This window comes from Rutilus rutilus, assembly GCF_951802725.1.
Source record: "Rutilus rutilus genome assembly, chromosome: 5".
Classification (NCBI taxonomy): Eukaryota; Metazoa; Chordata; class Actinopteri; order Cypriniformes; family Leuciscidae; genus Rutilus; species Rutilus rutilus.
Genome location: NC_140213.1, coordinates 35,029,592 through 35,047,758, shown reverse-complemented (window position 1 = coordinate 35,047,758; position 18,167 = coordinate 35,029,592). Strand labels below are relative to the sequence as shown.

The following is an 18,167-nucleotide window of genomic DNA, read 5'->3' as shown; positions in this document are numbered from 1 at the left end:
AGCTTCACTGCAGAAAGGATTCAGGGAGTGATAATACCTGCAGGCTACATTCAGATCACATGGTAAGGATTGTTTCAGATGGCAACAATAAGCAAACGACCATGTTTTAATACAGAAATGCACATATTCAAGATGCCTCCCTAGTTCATCTATAAAAGTGTTCATGACTACATTATAAATGTCAGGCACAGAAAACATGGACTGTGGAATCAACAACTGGTTGCAAAGGAAAAAAATATGACTTGGCTGTGATATGTTTCAAAGTCAGGTATATTTTAAATCACGTTCAATGTTATTACAATATTGCCGTTTCCCAGAAACATCAAACCACATTTTCTTTTAAAAATAAAAATTTAGCTTAAGATTAATTAGTGTGAAAGGTCTGTATCTCACAATGCTGATGTGATAAAAGTCAATTTCCAATAATATGCAGCTCGTTCTGCAGAGCAAGGCAAGAGACTGCAGATTTGTCTCAAAGAAAGAAAATAAATGCTTATTTCTTCAGTACACAGGGATGAATAAAAGGTCCAAACTGAACTGAGGGACTAAAAATGTAATTTTGTGCTATGTGAAATCATGCATATCTCCCATAAATTATTTTTAAATAATAAAATTATAATTGTAGTATTTAAAGAACATATACATGACGTGTCTTCCTGCTCCAGCGACCTACTGAGTCTGATTGTGCTTCCCACAGTAGAGGCATCATATACAGAACAAAAAACTCATCCTCACACCCTTCCCTATTGGTCGGCTGACTGCCCACGAATAAAATGTATATTACAGAAACTTCTATACAGATTTGATTTACAACCAATTATTTCATGTCAATACTACATCTATTGATTAGCGAGTTGAATCTGATAAATCGCACACTGTTCATCTCTGATAATTCAATGTCAATGTCTGTGGTTGATTGCTGAGCTACTGACATCAAAGCCATTATTCTGTTCATGTTTGATTCGATTAAGCTTTTCAATGAGGAAAAGTGAAACAGCTTATGGTGGGTGAAACATTATTCACATTGTCTTTGTTGTTCTTCAGGAACTAATCCAAGCGTCTGCCTTGATCGAGGTACAGACAGCAGGTTTATGAAGCTTTCATGTCTGATGTGCGATGAGGGCGATGAAGCTCTTTTAAAAACATCCCAGACAAGCTTAATAGGCATCCTTGTATGGTCCTGGACTAAGTTACGGCTAATGGTCAGGAATTGGTTGAGGTTGCAACGGTATGAGATTTTCACGGTATGATAACCATGAAACCATCTCTGAAAATATAACGGTTTCATGGTATTATAATTTGTTTCCTTATTTATTCATTTGAAAATATCGCAGCTACACAACAGTTTTTCTAAAAAGAAAAAAATCTCCCAATTAATGCCTCATTTGGAACATTAGGCCTACTACAATATTAAAAGGGGAAAATAAACAACCTAGAGTAGACCACACTGAATTCATTAGGCTAACTTCAAATTCGCCACAAACAAAACAGATTTTCTTACAAACATTTAAATTGCACACAAGGTAGTTTTCATACAAACTTGTCTTTATGACAATTATTCACACACACATACACACACACACACGCATACATATATAAATTAACAGGTTAATTAAATGCTCCTCCTTGGACATCTTTCGAGCTCCCTATCGAGCTAACGTTATCCATATTGGATATTACTTTCCTGAGGTAAATGTAATGTTTCCTGACATGCTTAAAAGCTGTTTTATTGACGTGTTTCCGTGGTTAAAACCCTGATTAGGCGATTAAATGACAGCAGATACATTTCAGTAAATTGTTTGTTCTGATGTTAACATTCGCGCTGTGGCTGATGATCGGTTCACGTTCACTGCGCGCTCCCGCTTAAACTTAAACTACAGCGATTTGTCACACCACATTAAAGAGGGGCCGCTACGGTTTTATTGTTTGAATTTCGCGATAAAACTGACCGCATTTTAAACCTGAGACTTTGTTTCATATCAGAAGTAACAAAGTATACTTATTGGATGGGAGGCGCGCAACAAATTGCGTGAAGCTTTATTCAGCCTCACAATTTTCTCCTCAGCATAGCTGTGTCGCGTGCGCAAATGAGATTCTCAGTGCGGTTACATTTATCAATACCGTCCATTAATAAATAAAAGCGGTATGGTAAATGTCAAATTTAAAACAACTATATATCGTGAAACTAGTATACCGCTGCAACCCTAGAATCAACAAAGATGTCAACACATGTTTTGGCAAAGTAACGATGGCCATAAAGAAGGAGTGTCTACTGCATTCAGAGCGTTCTGCAACTGAACCCCATTTAAAGTCGAAGTAGATTGCAATCTTGACTTTTTGAAAAGCTCACATGTCCTTTTACAATGGCATCCACAAATCTGGATTTTTGCCTCAATATACTACTACATACATGTAAATGTTCAATATTTTGTCCAATTGTTGTACAATATTTACATTCTACTTAGAACTGTAGTAAGGTGGTGGAATAGCTCTTAGTTCCTCATGTACTCTTCCCATGTGCTCCATTTGCATGAACTTCAAATCTGTCCGGTAAGGGTCAAGCCCTTTTAACCCCCATATCCTGAATGAGTTCAAATCCAAATGGAACTTTAGGACAACTGGACAAATGCTGTAGCTCAGACCGTCCAATAGTGATGGCGCAGCAAGCGGAGCGTCAACACTTTTCTTACTAATTGCGTCGCCACACCAGTAGAGAAGTCTTTAAGAAAAGTTTGCTCTCTTTGCTCAGACACCGTTAGAGCTTGGTTCTTGGGTGATTTCCGTAGAATGGCTTTCTTCAGGCGATTCTGGTTCCTCTCCCGTCACTGCCATTCGGATCACTTTGAGCCAGCGCTGTTTCAGTTCCTCGCTTTCTGCGACAAAGCTGTGGACGGATTTAGACTGAGATAGTCTGAAGCTTGTGGGAGGGTCGGTGGGTCTCGGGCTGTCCTCCACCTGGTAGCCGAGCAGAGGAATTGTGGACTGGGCCTTGACATCCTGTGAGGACAGTGCATCTTTGTTAAGTAAAGGGAAGTGATGTACAGGAACAGAAATAGCACGGTTCACGAAGATACAAGTGCACTGACCTGAGGTGCTCCGTACAAGTAGAGAACTAAAGCTTCTTTCTGAGGAATGACACACCAGACTTTCTGCCAGGGCTTGTTCTTCTCACAGTACTGTAGGAAGCCACACATGATACTGCTTCCTGAGAACTGAGCAGCTTCAATCTGTGAGGGACAAGAAGAGAAGTTTAGCACTGTATGCATTTCATCACTCCTGTATGAGATCAATGAATTTAACAATACCTGCATGGTTTTTTTTTCTTCTTTTTTTTTATATATAGGTTTTGTCAAAATGTAACTTTTTGTCAGTTTTTGTAATTCATTTACAATTCCAATATTCAGATACAAATTAAAGGGAGTCGTATTCACTTCAACATCAAAATCAAAAAGTAATGTATATAATTAATATATACATATATATTCAGCGCCCATGTGACCCTACAAAGGATGAAGTATGAACATTGTTTATGACAGATAACAATGACAAATAAAAACAAGCTAAACATCAAAATATCTGGACGCATAACAGTACTTAAAGGTGGGAAATGGGTTTAATTGTCATGACAATACAGCTTCATTTACTTAAAGGTTGTATCAGCGATTTCAGGCCCAAACATAAATGATCACATTCATCTAATCTTCCCTAACGATCCGCTAGCTACCCGCCCCATAAGCATGCCGTAAAACCAAAACAAATAGTGTTCCATCCAATCACCGACAGGGGTGGGTGTTGTGAGGTTTTGCACTCGTGCACGGCTGCCTATGACGGCTGCACGCGAAAACCTCACAACACCCACCCCTGTCGGTGATTGGTTGGAACACTATTTGTTTTGGTTTTGAGTGGTTGGTGAAACCAATTGTTTTTGTGTGCAGATCTCAGAGCCTCGGCTGCCTACAGAGACGCGTTTTTTTGACGGCATGCTTATGGGGCGGGCAGCTAGCGGATCGTTAGGAAAGATTAGATGAATGTGATCATTTATGTTTGGGCCTGAAATCGCTGATACAACCTTTAACGAAGTAAATGCAAATTACAATTTATTACTTTTTATTGTGATCTTGAGGTGAAATAATCATGTTCTTGACAGGATTTGAGAAATTCACAGAAAGCAAGCAAAACAAAAAGAAAGCCAAAGAAAAGTGTAAGTTTCAGTTTTACAGCATTTAAGATAGTCAGTTTGCTCCCATGATGCACAAGTGATCATTTAGAAAAGGGAACAAGCAAATCCACTACTTCACAAATGTGTTTAAAAATGATTAGCTAAATCAGCTTTGTTCCCTCTTTTCTAAAGCATCACCAAACCAGAACGTTAAAACATCACTATACCAGTGGCAACACTTTATAATAAGTCCAATAATAATATTAACATTATTGCATTACATGATGCTAAACAGATCATTAGTTCATGTAAATTAGTTAGAAATGAAACTTGGACTTGTAAATTCATGAGTATATGAAGATATACATCAGCTGCTGATCTGTTAAGCATTACTGAATGTTAATGATGGATTACTGCTGCAGGTTATTATAAAGTGTTACCAACCAATCTTACCGCTGTCGAATCCACCACAACAGTTCGTGCACGTCGTTTTTTCTTCCGTAACTGTATATATAAAGGTTATATGAAGTCTTTTTTTCCTGACAGTACAGTGTGTGGTAATTGATACATTATAGAATGTGGCTCTGACCCCAGGACTCACCTCTAGAATTCCCTTCTTCTTGCCCTCCCTCTCCTCACTCTCTATATGGCCTGTCAGGATGCAGTAACAGTCTTTGCACACCTTGTTCATCTTATTCCCATCGTATTCCAGAGGGGCTTTGTAGTCTGAGCACTTCGAGCAGACCACCTGAATGAAATCGGTATTTCAGCACATGTAATACACTGTAAAAACACTAAATGCTTTTAGTTTGCTGCCGCTTACGTATCCACAGGCCCGACAGTGATGTCTCCTGCGTGTGAGAGCATAAAAGGCCTCTTTGCACTTCATGCACATGGTCACCTCGTTGTCTCGGATCCAACGAGGGGCTCTTTTACCCAGCTCCGATATCTTAAGTTCCTACATAGAAAAATAGACATAAAATGTATAAACAATTTAAGCGCATGGTCTAAAAGTTCACTTAGGGCGTGTCTGGATCCACTTTTGCTAGTTTCACGATGGGAAAAATGGTCGGTGCTCCCGGCGCATGGTCTAAAAGGGTTGTCCCTATTCTCTTATTGAGTAATGGGTGTGTTTTTGGGCGTAACGTGCAATAAACCAATCAGAGTCTCATCTCCAATTCCCTTTAAACGCCATGGCGGATTCATGGTTTAAATGGCGGAATTTGCAAACAGAAAGACTGAATGCTTCTCCAGATAGGAAACGGATCTGCTCGTGCCCGAGCACAAGCCGGATTCCACCATATCTTTATGTACACTATAATAATCTTTTACATTATAATCCTTTTATGTTCAATATTTGGCATGTTTGTGTGCTGCTGCCCGTCCCTGTGTGTGTATTAAGCAGAGTGTACGTGCGTTGTGGACCCGCCTATAGGCACATATTACTAATGCGCTCTTTAAATAACAAAAAAAATACTGCGCCATTGACTTTAGACCAGGTTTTTGTTGGTCAATGGAGCGGTCTATTTCAGTTGCCTCAAAATAGCAACACGCCAACAATGCGCCAGAACACACCTCATTTTCAGACCAGCACGCCCATGGGCACACAGATGGGCGCAAATGCATTTGCCATTTAAACATCGTGGCGCAGGATGTGAAAATTATAGCTATACTAGCAAAAAAAAAAAAAAAAAAAAAGTATGACAGGGCCCTTATGTTCATACTTGAGTAAAAAACAACAACACAGAAAATTACCCTTTGCCCTGAACAATAAGATTGAAACATCTAACATCTAATAAAATAAGCATTATCATTCATATAGTACTCGTGTCTAAAGTGGAGACATGATACAAAGTATGTAAGATTGTGGCCAAAATTGGTACTGCAATCACTTTCAAATTACTGTAGAGCGGTGTATCCCCTCCCCCTCCCCCCTGACTCGAGGTTGCCAGATAGGCTGCAGGATCCAGCAGGAACGTAGGCTGCTACAAGGAGCTTCCAATGGCAAGTGACGAGTCCTACACAGTACGTTTTTTTTCTGTTAATTATGTTTATGCTTCATGAGAGATGTTTTGCGTATTTCGGATTCATAATGAGGTCTTTTAGGTTTCGTAACGTTAGACGTTTTTTTATCCGACACGTTTGTAACTGCATCTGTGGTAACTAGAGCAGAGCTGGCAACCCGGATGCCGAAACACTACTGACTTCGTGATTGGTAGATAGGTGGAGGGTGGGGCATCAGGCCAAAACACAACATGACAACATCAACATCAGTTGAGGGCTGCAACTTCACTTTTAAATGACAGTATCCTGGCCGGACTACTGTTGTCAGTGATATAAGTATTTGAAATGAACATGATTTCTTAATGTCTAGTGACATATCAGGGCCATTTTATGATTAATTGAAATACATTTCTTACATACGGTTCCTTTAAATGATTAATTTGAATTAAAACAGATTGATTTTAAAGTTGACGTCAAATTAAAATTTGGCCTATATATTTTATAAATGGATGTTTTGTGATCAATGCTTCTGGTGAAAATGACTTTTTTTTCAGGTGATGTTTGCAGGACTCCAATCATTTAGTGTTCATCTTCTGTTTCATTAAGACTTTAATTATTGATTTAATTACTAATTAAAATAATTAAACCATTTTAAATAAATTATTATTTTAATTACAAATATTCAGTTATTTATATTATTGTTCAAATGTGTAATTTAATCATTATTTTAAATAATATCAATATGAAAAAAGTCAATACATGGCAAAACCCTTTTTGTTATGTCAATGTATAAACATTCCCTTACAATAACAGAGAGCATTCGGTATCTTGTGTTATGTAGTCCAGGAGAATTTTACACTTCTGAGAATAAATACTGACCGATGTTTCCTCCACATCTTTGCATGCTGACTTAAAGGTCTCATTTTTCTGGAGGGAGATGTGTATTGTTTCCTGGAATGCCTAAATCACAGAGGAAGTCAATTTAGAAAATGGACTTCTAATGACAATGTAATATTCATCAAGTATAAAAAAGTGAATATTAAATTCTTACCTTTATCCAGCTTTTTTTATCCTGTTCAGAGCTGTAATGAGACAACAACACCATTAAAAACTAATTAACATTCTGTATGCATTATAAATGCAAGCACAGATGGTACGGTCTGTACCTGGCCTGCAGCTCCAGTGTACGTTCCTTTCCGGAAACCTGAAAGGTGTGAGGATAATCCTCATTGAACGTCTCCATCACTTTCATACCTTCAATGCCAATACGTGTGCGCACTGTAAACTTCTGTCCCACCAAGCTGAACTTGGGAACGCAGTACAGAAGCATGTTGTTGAACTGTAGGAAAGAGTAGATATTTAAGAAAATGAATTGCCAAATGCTACGGTAATTAAAACTGTTTTATTTAAAGCTAAATATTCATAGTAACTGATCAATGACTGAAATAGCATGGACAATAATTAGTTGTCCTCACCAGGAAGAGATATCTGTCCATGGCTGAAGTATTTCTGGCCGCCAGTTTCAGAATATGACCCTCCTTTATTAACTCATTCGAGGGGTTCACGATGTCCTCTTCTTCTCCCAACATCTCATAAATTTCTAACAATTTCTTAAGGTTTTCCTAAGAGATAAACAGAAAGACCAAAAACATTTTCAAACGTTTCAAAACATTTATGAGAATTTATTATATATATATATATATATATATATATATATATATATATATATATATATATATATATATATTTGGAGATGTTACAGAAAATAACTGTATAGACTAGAAAAATTCTATATAAAACAATAGTGGATTTAACATCAAAATGGAATGTCTATTGTTAAAATGTAAGTTTTAAATGTAACATTTTCCCTTTAAATACTTTGGTCGGTTTAAGAATAATTTATGCAATTTTATATTATTTATTTAAAATAATTAAAAGAGCAGTTTTATGTCTATATGTCTGTCAACTGGTCAAGGTTGATATGGGATTTAAATAAGTAATTAGTCACAATTAAAGAAATACTTTTTACTTTTTAAAAAGAGAGTAATTAGTGTAGTAATCTAATTATGTAATCAGTATCTAGTAATTAATTACTTTTTTAGTGTTTTTGTGTGTGTTTGGGAACACAATCGGCTATGACAGTTCTGAGGTAATTATACTGAACCACTTTGACAACAGACTTTGGCTAAGGTATTTCAGAATTTCATTTTCATCATAGTTTATGCGCAAGTTTTCTTATTGGATAAAAAAATTTTTTTATCCGCCTCAATTGAGCGCATACGTTTTTATGCACTTTTTTTGAATCAATGCGCATCTTGCCGTTTCCATCCAACGTTTTTTTATATGCAATATCCCAAACTGCACATAAAAATGGGTTGTGAAATAGCTAATGAGACAATCTAGAGATTCAGTTGTACAGCAGAGGAAAAACACTCACTGATTTCTTAATGGCAGTGTTGGAATGCGTGGCAGCCATGGAAATAATCTCTAAAGACTCTGCAAAGACAAAGATTTCATATTTAAGAAAGGTCACGTTTAACGACTGTCTTAGGAACATGTTCACTCCTGAACTCACTTTCAGCATCCCGCCGGTCTATGTGATCCTGTGGAAGTTTCTTCAGATAGTCTTTGAGCAGCATCTCGTATCGTGGCACTCTCTGAACAGGCTCCAACATGTGATTCTGCAGCGTCAGACTGCCACACACTTCTTGAGACTAAACACACAAACATGCACACATGAATCTACAAACAATAAAGAAAGCAAAAAGGTACAGATATATCGAGGGCTGTGTTTCTCAAAAGTAGATCGTACAGAACCAATGGCACCAATGATCAACTTAACGATGCTTTTGAGAAACGCAGCCCTGGCCAATTAAACCAGCCACAATTTAGGGGCTTTCACACTGGGTAGTTATAGACTAAATGTTTTCCTAGGGCCATTTTCCTGGTTGCATTCACACCGCCAGTAGGAACTCTGACATAAGCTGGCCGTCAGTGACGTCATTTAAGCACGGCATTCAACAACTTCAACAACTCCATAGCGTAAAGGTTGAGAAGTGGCTGGACTTTTACGTCAGTCCATCTATCGCTGTTTTTAATGTTCGTGGAGTCAGTTCATGGAGTAAGTAAACGTAGACTGGAACTTTTAACCGTTTAAACACACAGTGTTTCGTATGGCATGCGTTTGGCTAATCAGCCTACACTTATGTCACTGGTAGTTCCTATTGTGCTGGGTCAGAACCCTACTCTGAAGTAGGAGCTAATTCCTATAACTAAAATCGTTCCCAGTTCCTGTGGTGCGAAAAAGCGGGTACTTCCACCAATAGTTATAGGAACTATGAAAACATTCCTCTGCTGTAAAAGGCCCTTTTGTCTATTTTTTAGTTCTCTTTTATATCAGGTATAAAATCTACCAACATCCTGACCTTATCAATAAATATAAAATTCTCTGCGTGTTTTCAAATAATTGAGTTTTGTACAATAAATTAACTTAATTTCAACATTTAATTACACTGAATAACACTGAATTTCTCATTTAATATTAAATTGTATTATATTATTTAATTCTATTGGCATTCCAGTAGTCATCCGGCTCTCTGGTTATAAAAAAAAAAAAAAAAAAAAAAAAAACATGCATCAGTGATCACCTGGATTTCCAGAATGATAGCTTTAAATGGAGGTGATCGCTCTGTCCATTGCTTCACCAGATCCATGGCATGGTCAAAGTTCCTCACATACTCAGCGTACATCTTCAGGAAGGGAGTGAGCTTCTGTAGGATGTCCCCAATGCGAGGTGTTGACGTCCTGGTAGAAAAGTCTCAGAGCATTAAGACCATATTTCTTCCAATTAAACCAAAACCAATATCCACAAAGTGAGAGTGTGAACGCCTTACCATTCTCCCATGCGTTTTTCCAGGTCAGGCAGAAGGAACTGGCTGTGGAAGGCATTAATGGAAGAGATGTTGGAAAAGATTTTCATCACCACATCCACGGGGAATGTGTCTTTTCTTGCCTCTTCTATCAGCTTGGCATAAAACACCTGCACAGCAGGGCCAGAGTTAGATGATGTATGATCTGTGTGCTTACTACTATCTTTAAAATGTTCAGATTGCCATATTGGAAAACAATGCTCCTGGTTTCCCGCTTACAAGAGTTCAGTCTACCAAAAAATATATACATTGCATGCCCTCATGAAAGAAGCTAAATGAGCACTTACCTTATCTAATAAGTTAAGTCGTGTAACATAGGCCTTCTCTGTCTGCAGAAGTTCATTTGCTATCTTGTAGAGCTTCTGCTCATTGGTTTCCTAAACAAAAGAGGTTCGATATGTTAACTATATTGTATCAGATGCAAATGAAAATCAGTTATCATCTCTTTATACTTCCTTTGATGCGATTCATGCAAATGTTGGTGTTAAAGATCTGAGGGTGAATGTCACAAATATAATCAAATTTAACAGAAAAAAAGAAAAAGCAATTATATTGGGCATAAAATATAATTATAACTATGAAGATGTTTGAATAGTGAAATTTTTTCATGACATTTAAGCAAATTTTCCCCAATTCCCATTATTGTAATGTGTCCAGATACTTTACTTTTGAGTTTGTTATACTTCTTATTATTATAAATGGTGATTCACACTAGATTCTCATAACTGTAATACTCATATATTTTTTTTAATAAAAAAATGGACATAATTATAATTAATATAAGTACAACAAATACTAGTATTATTTATATACTAATGAAAATAATGTAATCATTTAAAAAGAATATATTAGTCTTTTAGCAAAATATAAATTATAATTTTTCACAGTTTACACAAGTTTGATTTCAAACTTTTCCAACTCTACTTGAAGCACTATAAATTGTTCAGATTGTCTAAAGTTCTGAGCTTTGAGCTCATTTTAACTTAAATTATACAAGAGATTTTTGTTGGATTTTGCTGAGAGGGAACCAACACTGCAGAAATCCTTTGTTGTGACACCCAGCTCAGCACAGCAGCTCACATGGCTGAAGGGAAACAGAACTCTGAACATAAAGGTCAAGGGCAAAGCCAATTCAGAAGTTGACTCCCACTCCACCTACATTCCTCACCTCACCATAACATTTCTTGCCCTCTTTCTCGCTATCACACCCATACACGAATGAACATCCACTGGCATACACACGCTGTACACATTGAGGTCTGTTAAAGGAACTTCCTGATGCACACTGACCACAAACAGTTCTAGTATCAGACTGTCAGCACTCTGAAGACACATAGACTATCTTTTCTTATCAGAATCTACAACCTCAGCTCACATAAATAACCATTGAACTGTTTCGGACACCCTGCACCACTTAGCCGATGAAAGAAACCAACTAACTTCCAATATATCCAGCTTTTGGCACAATTGACTGAAGCATATTGTTGAAACGTGCCTCAGAGGACAGGAAATGAAAGGATGGATAAGAGGAAACAAGTAAAGCCAATGAAAGAGGTTCTGGCATTGACAGAAGATGGAAGGTCTGTGTTCTTGAAGCTTCACATTCACAGAAAAACTGGTTTTACATTTTATGAAATAACATTTTATTTTATTGATAAAATGCATAAAACAACAAAACATTCTAATTCTTTTTTAAAATTACTATTAAAATAATTGAAACAAAAAAAATGACAAGTACGTGGAAGTATGTGAATTTTATAGAGACCAAAAATATTAATAATAATAATAATAATAATAATAATAAAAAAATAATAATATATATATATATATATATATATATATATATATATATATATATATATATATATATATATATATATATATATATATATATATATATATAAAAAATGTATATATATAAAAAATAAAAATAAAAAAATAATAGCAATTAATTAATATCAAAATAATGAAACCATGAAATAATACAAATGGAAGTGAATTATGCAGTGACCAAAAATCAATCAATCAATCAATCAATCAATCAATCAATCAATCTATCTATCTATCTATCTATCTATCTATCTATCTATCTATCTATCTATCTATCTATCTATCTATCTATCTATCTATCTATCTATCTATCCATATGTATGTATATTTATAAATGTATGTATGTATGTATGTATGTATGTATGTATCTATATATACAGTATATATATATATATTGCATGAATCCATCTGCAATGTTTTCTTTAGAGGAAATGAAGGCCTGGTCTGTAAGGCTACAGGTTTAAAAAAAAAAAAAAAAAAAAACCGAGACTCATGAAAACGTCAGCATGTAAATCTAGCGGATGAGACAGCACATTGCACATAGCCGGGCCTGAGGTGTCAAATAACTTTCAGTGTGACAGAGTCAATACCGACTCCATAACCACACTCACACACACTGACAACATCTGAGATGATCTTTACAGTATTATGACAAAGTATGCCTCACCAATCCCCTCAGATAACAAAAATCTCTTACCTTCTGCTCAGGGATGCTGTTCATCACCTCGTCCTGCTGCTCAGGTGCTTTCCTCTCCGGCTCTTCGGCCTGGTCAATGCGAGCATGAGACAGATCCACACAGTCCTCGTCCATTATTGCACTCTTAGCCATATTGGCGGCATCTCCATTCAGCAGTGCCTGCGTTTCTATCCTCACGACCGGAACTGTGTCGTGCGTAACTCCATCCATGTCCCGCTCTCTGTTCATTTGTGTTAGAACCCCATTGGGGGGTTTGAGAGCATGACGTGGGCTGTTCGCGCCGGAGCTGGACTCTGTGGGCTGCTCCGTCTGTCTCTGGTAGTTCTTATGAGGCGGGCTGGAGTTAGGAGATCTGCTGACCTGCTTCAGTGGAGCGCCCTCCCTCCGACTGTCTGTGTGACTGTGTGTTTGAGAGAGAGAGAGACAGACAGAGTAAAGGAAGGTCACCTTATTTAGAGTCAGAGAACTCGTCTGTACCCAACAACAAACTTTTACGACGAACAGTGCGAACAGAAAGATGCAGAGAAGAGAAAAATGTGTTGTGCATGTAAGTGTGATTTTAAATATTGAGTGTTGAACAAACTTCCTCCGTCTGCGTGTGTGTTGCAGGGGACGTCGTGTGAATGTGCGAGTCATGGGAGGAGTGGAGGAAAAGAGGATAGGAGGAGGATGGGAGGAACAGGGAGGGTGAGGAGAGGTATAGAACTCGGCTGCAGAGCGTCCCACGAGGCGCGGCTGCCCTACTTCAGAATACATGCCAACATGCAAGCGAGCGCACACACACATATTCACACACTCAAGAGTGAGATGGTCTTTCTCTTTTGAACAAAATGCTTTCAGGAACAGTGGAAGCAAACTATTAAATATGTAAGAGATCAAATGCAGTGCATCCAGAGAGACTAGTCACGCTTTTATCACCCTGAAGGGGTTTATTTTGTGGTAATGACCAGCTGACTGTATATGATTCCACATGGCTACTTAATAAATAAATAAATAAAATGGACATGAAATATTGATTCAAGCTGAAATTATTTTACTACGTGATAAGAAACATGAGAAGATCTGCTCCATCAAATGGAGTCACTTTGACCAGAGAAATGTTTCATGCACTTAATGAAAAGGGAAAGTCTCAGCTTTCTATTCATGTAATTATTTAGTTTTGACTTCTTGACTCCGCTTCAAAATATGAGATATTCAAATATTTTAATAAAAAACATATTACAATATATATTATAATCAAGACAATTAGTGTACACCACATTAAAAAGTGTCGACAGCATTTATTGTTTAATTTCAGCAGTAAAGAAACAAGTAAACAATTACCATATAGAAAGCTGAGACTTTGTTTCTTCAAAAACAACAACAACAACAACAACAACAACAACAACATCTTAGCATCGCATCTCAACTAATGCCGAGTCGAAATGATCACATCTAGCTATAGACCGATCATTAAGTATCCCAGAGAGCGGCATAATACGAATACTTTACTTCACTGATGAATAATAAACAATAGGGATGCACGATATAGAAATTGTGACAATAACGATAATACATGTTTTTGTTATGGACAATAACTGATATAATTTGCTTCTAATAACATCCTAATCAGACCAATACTGATATAAAGATATGATCATTTTGGACGATATGGTCACTGATATATTGTGCATCCCTAATAATAATCAGAACTCCAAATAAGTAAACCGTAAAAACGTGATACATTCATAACTTCATGTAAGCAAGAATAAACCGAACAAAATGAAGCCACAACATAAGGCTTTGTGGTACATGCACACACACAAGCGCACACACACACAAGCACACACACACACACACACACACAGATATCCTGCACCTCCAGCTGTTTCCCTGTCTATGGCCCACCTGCCCTCTAGATCAGATAGCGTTTCCTGTGAGATAGAGAACAGAGATGTTGATCTGAGTGTACGGAGCACCACAGTTAACACTCCAGATTACAGACGGCTATTAATATACCGTTGAGCTCTGGACCGCTGAGACAGATTAATATATGCTATCTAATATATTGTTCAGTGTTTCGCTCAAAACACTTCAGACCTGTGGATGGCTGACAAAATCTAAGTCTTATTACTCTGGTATGATAAAATGTGGTTACATCCTAGGCAAAAATGTTGCTATCATATGAAGCCACACAAGTAGGACAGTATGGATTTCATTGTTTTTTCCCATGAGGTTGTAAACCAACCCCCTGCAGTTGTCTGGGGTCATGGCTCTTTGTTTAGCATTCATACAGTAAGTATGTGTTGGACCAGGCCAAACAGCTGCAGAAATTTTAGACCCTGGTTTACTCCATCAACCCTTGCTCCCTCACTTTGCTTCAGAGCTTACAGGATGAATTCCTGCACAGATTCTGACCCACACACAAAACAATGCACTAGAAAGGCAAGCAAAACAGGATAAGGGCTCGCAGGGAATTATTTGTGCGGAACTGGGGTTAATGGTCAGTCCATTTTGTTACGGTGGCCATTTGGTTTCATATGAGCTAACTCAGTGACCTGACACCAATGCTAAGCTACAGACTTATAGCAGATGACTGTAGTGAATGTTACAGCAGTAAAGCAGATGCATCATGGGTTAAGGGCCATTAGTGCTTAAACCCACATAACAATAGTAAAAACAGTAATACACTGCTTCAAGAGGCTTATACATTTCATAAAACAGCAGCGAAAGCAATATGATAGAAGACACCAACGTTTATTAAATAAATAAATGTATTATTAATAAATCACAATAAACAATTCTTATGCCAATAAAACAGTTAAATAAATAAGCCTAAATGTAGGCTGTTTATGCAACGTACGGATCAAAGATCACTCTATGAATAGTGCAACTTGAACTTGGTTTTAATATAAAATTCAACTTGGTATTACAGAATTCAAATCAAATGTGTCTGTAAATATACAATAAAAAACTAATTAAATATATTTGGTACAATGGGACCATGAGTGTCCTTGGAAATTATATGTTCGTAGTTGTTTTGCTATAGAAAATGTACACACAGTTGTCCCTAATGTGATTTTGGAAACTGTTGTATGCTTTTAAAACATATATGACGCAACATAACTACTACAAGGATGTGAGTTTATGTGTTTAGACATGAATTAGTGTTCAACATATGTTTAAATAATTCAATGATTTCAAAATTCATGTTTGTAGGGTTGTAAAGAGGTGTAAAGAGTTCCTGAAAACCATATTTGAGTAAAAGTACAGATACTTTACAGTGAAAATGACTCCATTACAAGTTACACGTCACCAATTCCAATAAGACTTGAGTAAAAGTCTAACCCTCGGTTTCACAAGCCTTGTTTGAGCCGTCTTAACCGAAAGCCGTTTTGTACTGGCATAAAACGTGTCATTGTAATAGTTTTGTCTCAAGATGCACACCAGTAATGTTTTTTTCTAAGGCATGTTTATAAAAGCTACTTAAATGTCCTAATTGAACAAAGGCCTAATCCTGGCTTAATCTAAGGCCTGTCTGTGAAACCAGGCCTTAGAGTATCTGATTTTAACAGTACTTGAGTATTTTACTAGTACTAAATGTGGGCTCAAACATGCACTAGTCCTCAACAACTAAGAGACATGCTATACACCACTATTAATGTTGTAGAATAACATGTGGAAGTCTCTTCAGCCACAGACCTTAAACTCTTAAAAACCTATTAAGTAATTCCAAAGGGAGAAGTTGGCCTACAAATGAATGAACAGCTCTATTGGCAGTAAAACATAATTTAGAGTTAGACACGAGCCATTCAAAAGTATCAATCTTTGCACACTGAAGTATGCAGCTTTAAGCACTTTCAATGTAGTTGTACCAGAAAAAAGATGGCTAGACATAAATTGATAAATTAATCTTACCTCTCGTGTTGAAGTTATCAAACACAAAAGTAAATGTCTCATACAAAACCAGTTCTTTCCACAATGCTTAAGAAACAGTGGATTGTACACTGGACGTTAAAGTTACAACTAGCTTCTGCTTTTTGATCTTCTTGTGCAAGGTTAAAGAAGATACGTGTGTGCTGATATATTTTTGATTTTACTGAACTGTTTTTCCAACCTTTGTGAGACATTTGTTTTTTCAGAAACAAAAATAAAAATAGATCTTACCGACCCAAACTTTTGATTGGTAGTGTACTCATGAACTCAAACTATAGGGCAGAATCTATACATATGTCAAACACTGATCATCAGCCAGACGTGTTTATCCAAAGCGACTTACAGTGCTTTCAAGGTAAACTTCAGGAAAACCGAACAAGATCAATTAACTTATTTGTGAGAATGTCAGTATCTACATTTCCCTGAACAGAGAAAAGAGAAGTAGAAATTGATCTGTTTACCTGTTCACCTCAAAGCGACTGATGAGGTTGGACACTCTGCCCTTCCCTACTCCTCCTTCTACTCCTCCCCCCTCCATGCTGGGTATGATGAGTAACGTTCCAGCAGCCAGAGGAAAGGAGACTTCCGTCAAAGGACTCTGAAGGTGTGCTGGCTTAGGAGGAACTGCAGAAAATCACAAAGAGAACAGAGATTATATTTACATGCTATAGCAAACAGCATGAGTGGAAGGGGAAAAGAGATTGAGATTGGAATAGTCTTCCTAGCCTTGTTCGGGAAGCAGACACACTCTGTCAGTTTAAATTTAGACACAACACATTACCAATTTCAACTTTTCCAAGTCAGTTAAATGATTGTTAGGCTGACTAAATTAGGTCAACCGGAACCAGGAACACTTCCTATAACACCCAATGTACTTGTTACATCGTAAGAAGAATGGCATCTAAGCTAATATTAGTCTGTCTGTCTCATCCTTATCCTGAGGTTACCGTAGTCAGACGGATCCGGGCCATATCCAGATCAGAAGGTGGACCTGGACCTAGATACGACCAAAACGCAGCCCTGAATGTAAGCAGAGACCGTGTCTACTAGACAATCCCCTGTGAAGGCCTCGTCGACCTGACAGCCATCGGCACAGATCCTCAGCAGAGACCACAAGAACCAGACAGGTCCTCCGCACAGACCCTATGGCCAGCTTTCGGCTCCATGCCTGCATGATGAATTGATCTTCAAGCAAAATGAACTGAATGAATATTTGAATCCTACAGATCCTGATCTGAATTCTGACTTGTGATGCCACCTGAATCATAATGACACTGTGTTCGTTCATTGGCCAGAGGAGAACTGGCCCCCAGACTGAGCCTGGTTTCTCCCAAGGTTTGTTTTCTCCATTCTGTCACCTGATGAAGTTTGGGTTCCTTGCCACTGTCGCCTCTGGCTTGCTTAGTTGGGGTAACTTAATATTCAACAATATTATTGATCTGACTGTACTGACGCTGTTGTATAAGAACTGAACTGAGCTGGACGATGACATCATTTTTAGCAGAACTGCTTTATAGATGAAATGAACTAATTTAATAATTGATGACAATTTTCCTGTTATCACTATTAAGCTGCTTTGAAACAATCTGTATTGTATAAAGCGCTATATAAATAAAGGTGACTTGACTTGGAA

General features: G+C 37.4%; 1 protein-coding gene across 3 annotated transcripts in view; it reads right to left on the bottom strand.

The window, feature by feature from the left end:
* Positions 1 to 1,300: 1,300 nt before the first annotated feature.
* The window catches only part of fgd4a (FYVE, RhoGEF and PH domain containing 4a), a 50,981-nt gene continuing 34,114 nt past the window's right edge, over positions 1,301 to 18,167 (bottom strand). For all 3 annotated transcript variants that reach the window (XM_084409732.1, XM_084409733.1, XM_084409734.1), the window contains 15 exons: positions 16,996 to 17,158; positions 12,620 to 13,019; positions 10,380 to 10,469; positions 10,057 to 10,202; positions 9,811 to 9,967; positions 8,739 to 8,877; positions 8,601 to 8,659; positions 7,639 to 7,785; positions 7,330 to 7,502; positions 7,215 to 7,245; positions 7,043 to 7,123; positions 4,983 to 5,117; positions 4,761 to 4,907; positions 3,087 to 3,227; positions 1,301 to 2,997 (listed from right to left, as the gene is read on the bottom strand). In XM_084409732.1, the coding sequence (XP_084265858.1) occupies positions 2,746 to 2,997; positions 3,087 to 3,227; positions 4,761 to 4,907; positions 4,983 to 5,117; positions 7,043 to 7,123; positions 7,215 to 7,245; positions 7,330 to 7,502; positions 7,639 to 7,785; positions 8,601 to 8,659; positions 8,739 to 8,877; positions 9,811 to 9,967; positions 10,057 to 10,202; positions 10,380 to 10,469; positions 12,620 to 13,019; positions 16,996 to 17,158 (2,261 nt within the window). In that variant the 3' untranslated portion in view covers positions 1,301 to 2,745. The remainder of the gene's footprint in view (positions 2,998 to 3,086; positions 3,228 to 4,760; positions 4,908 to 4,982; positions 5,118 to 7,042; positions 7,124 to 7,214; positions 7,246 to 7,329; positions 7,503 to 7,638; positions 7,786 to 8,600; positions 8,660 to 8,738; positions 8,878 to 9,810; positions 9,968 to 10,056; positions 10,203 to 10,379; positions 10,470 to 12,619; positions 13,020 to 16,995; positions 17,159 to 18,167) is intronic.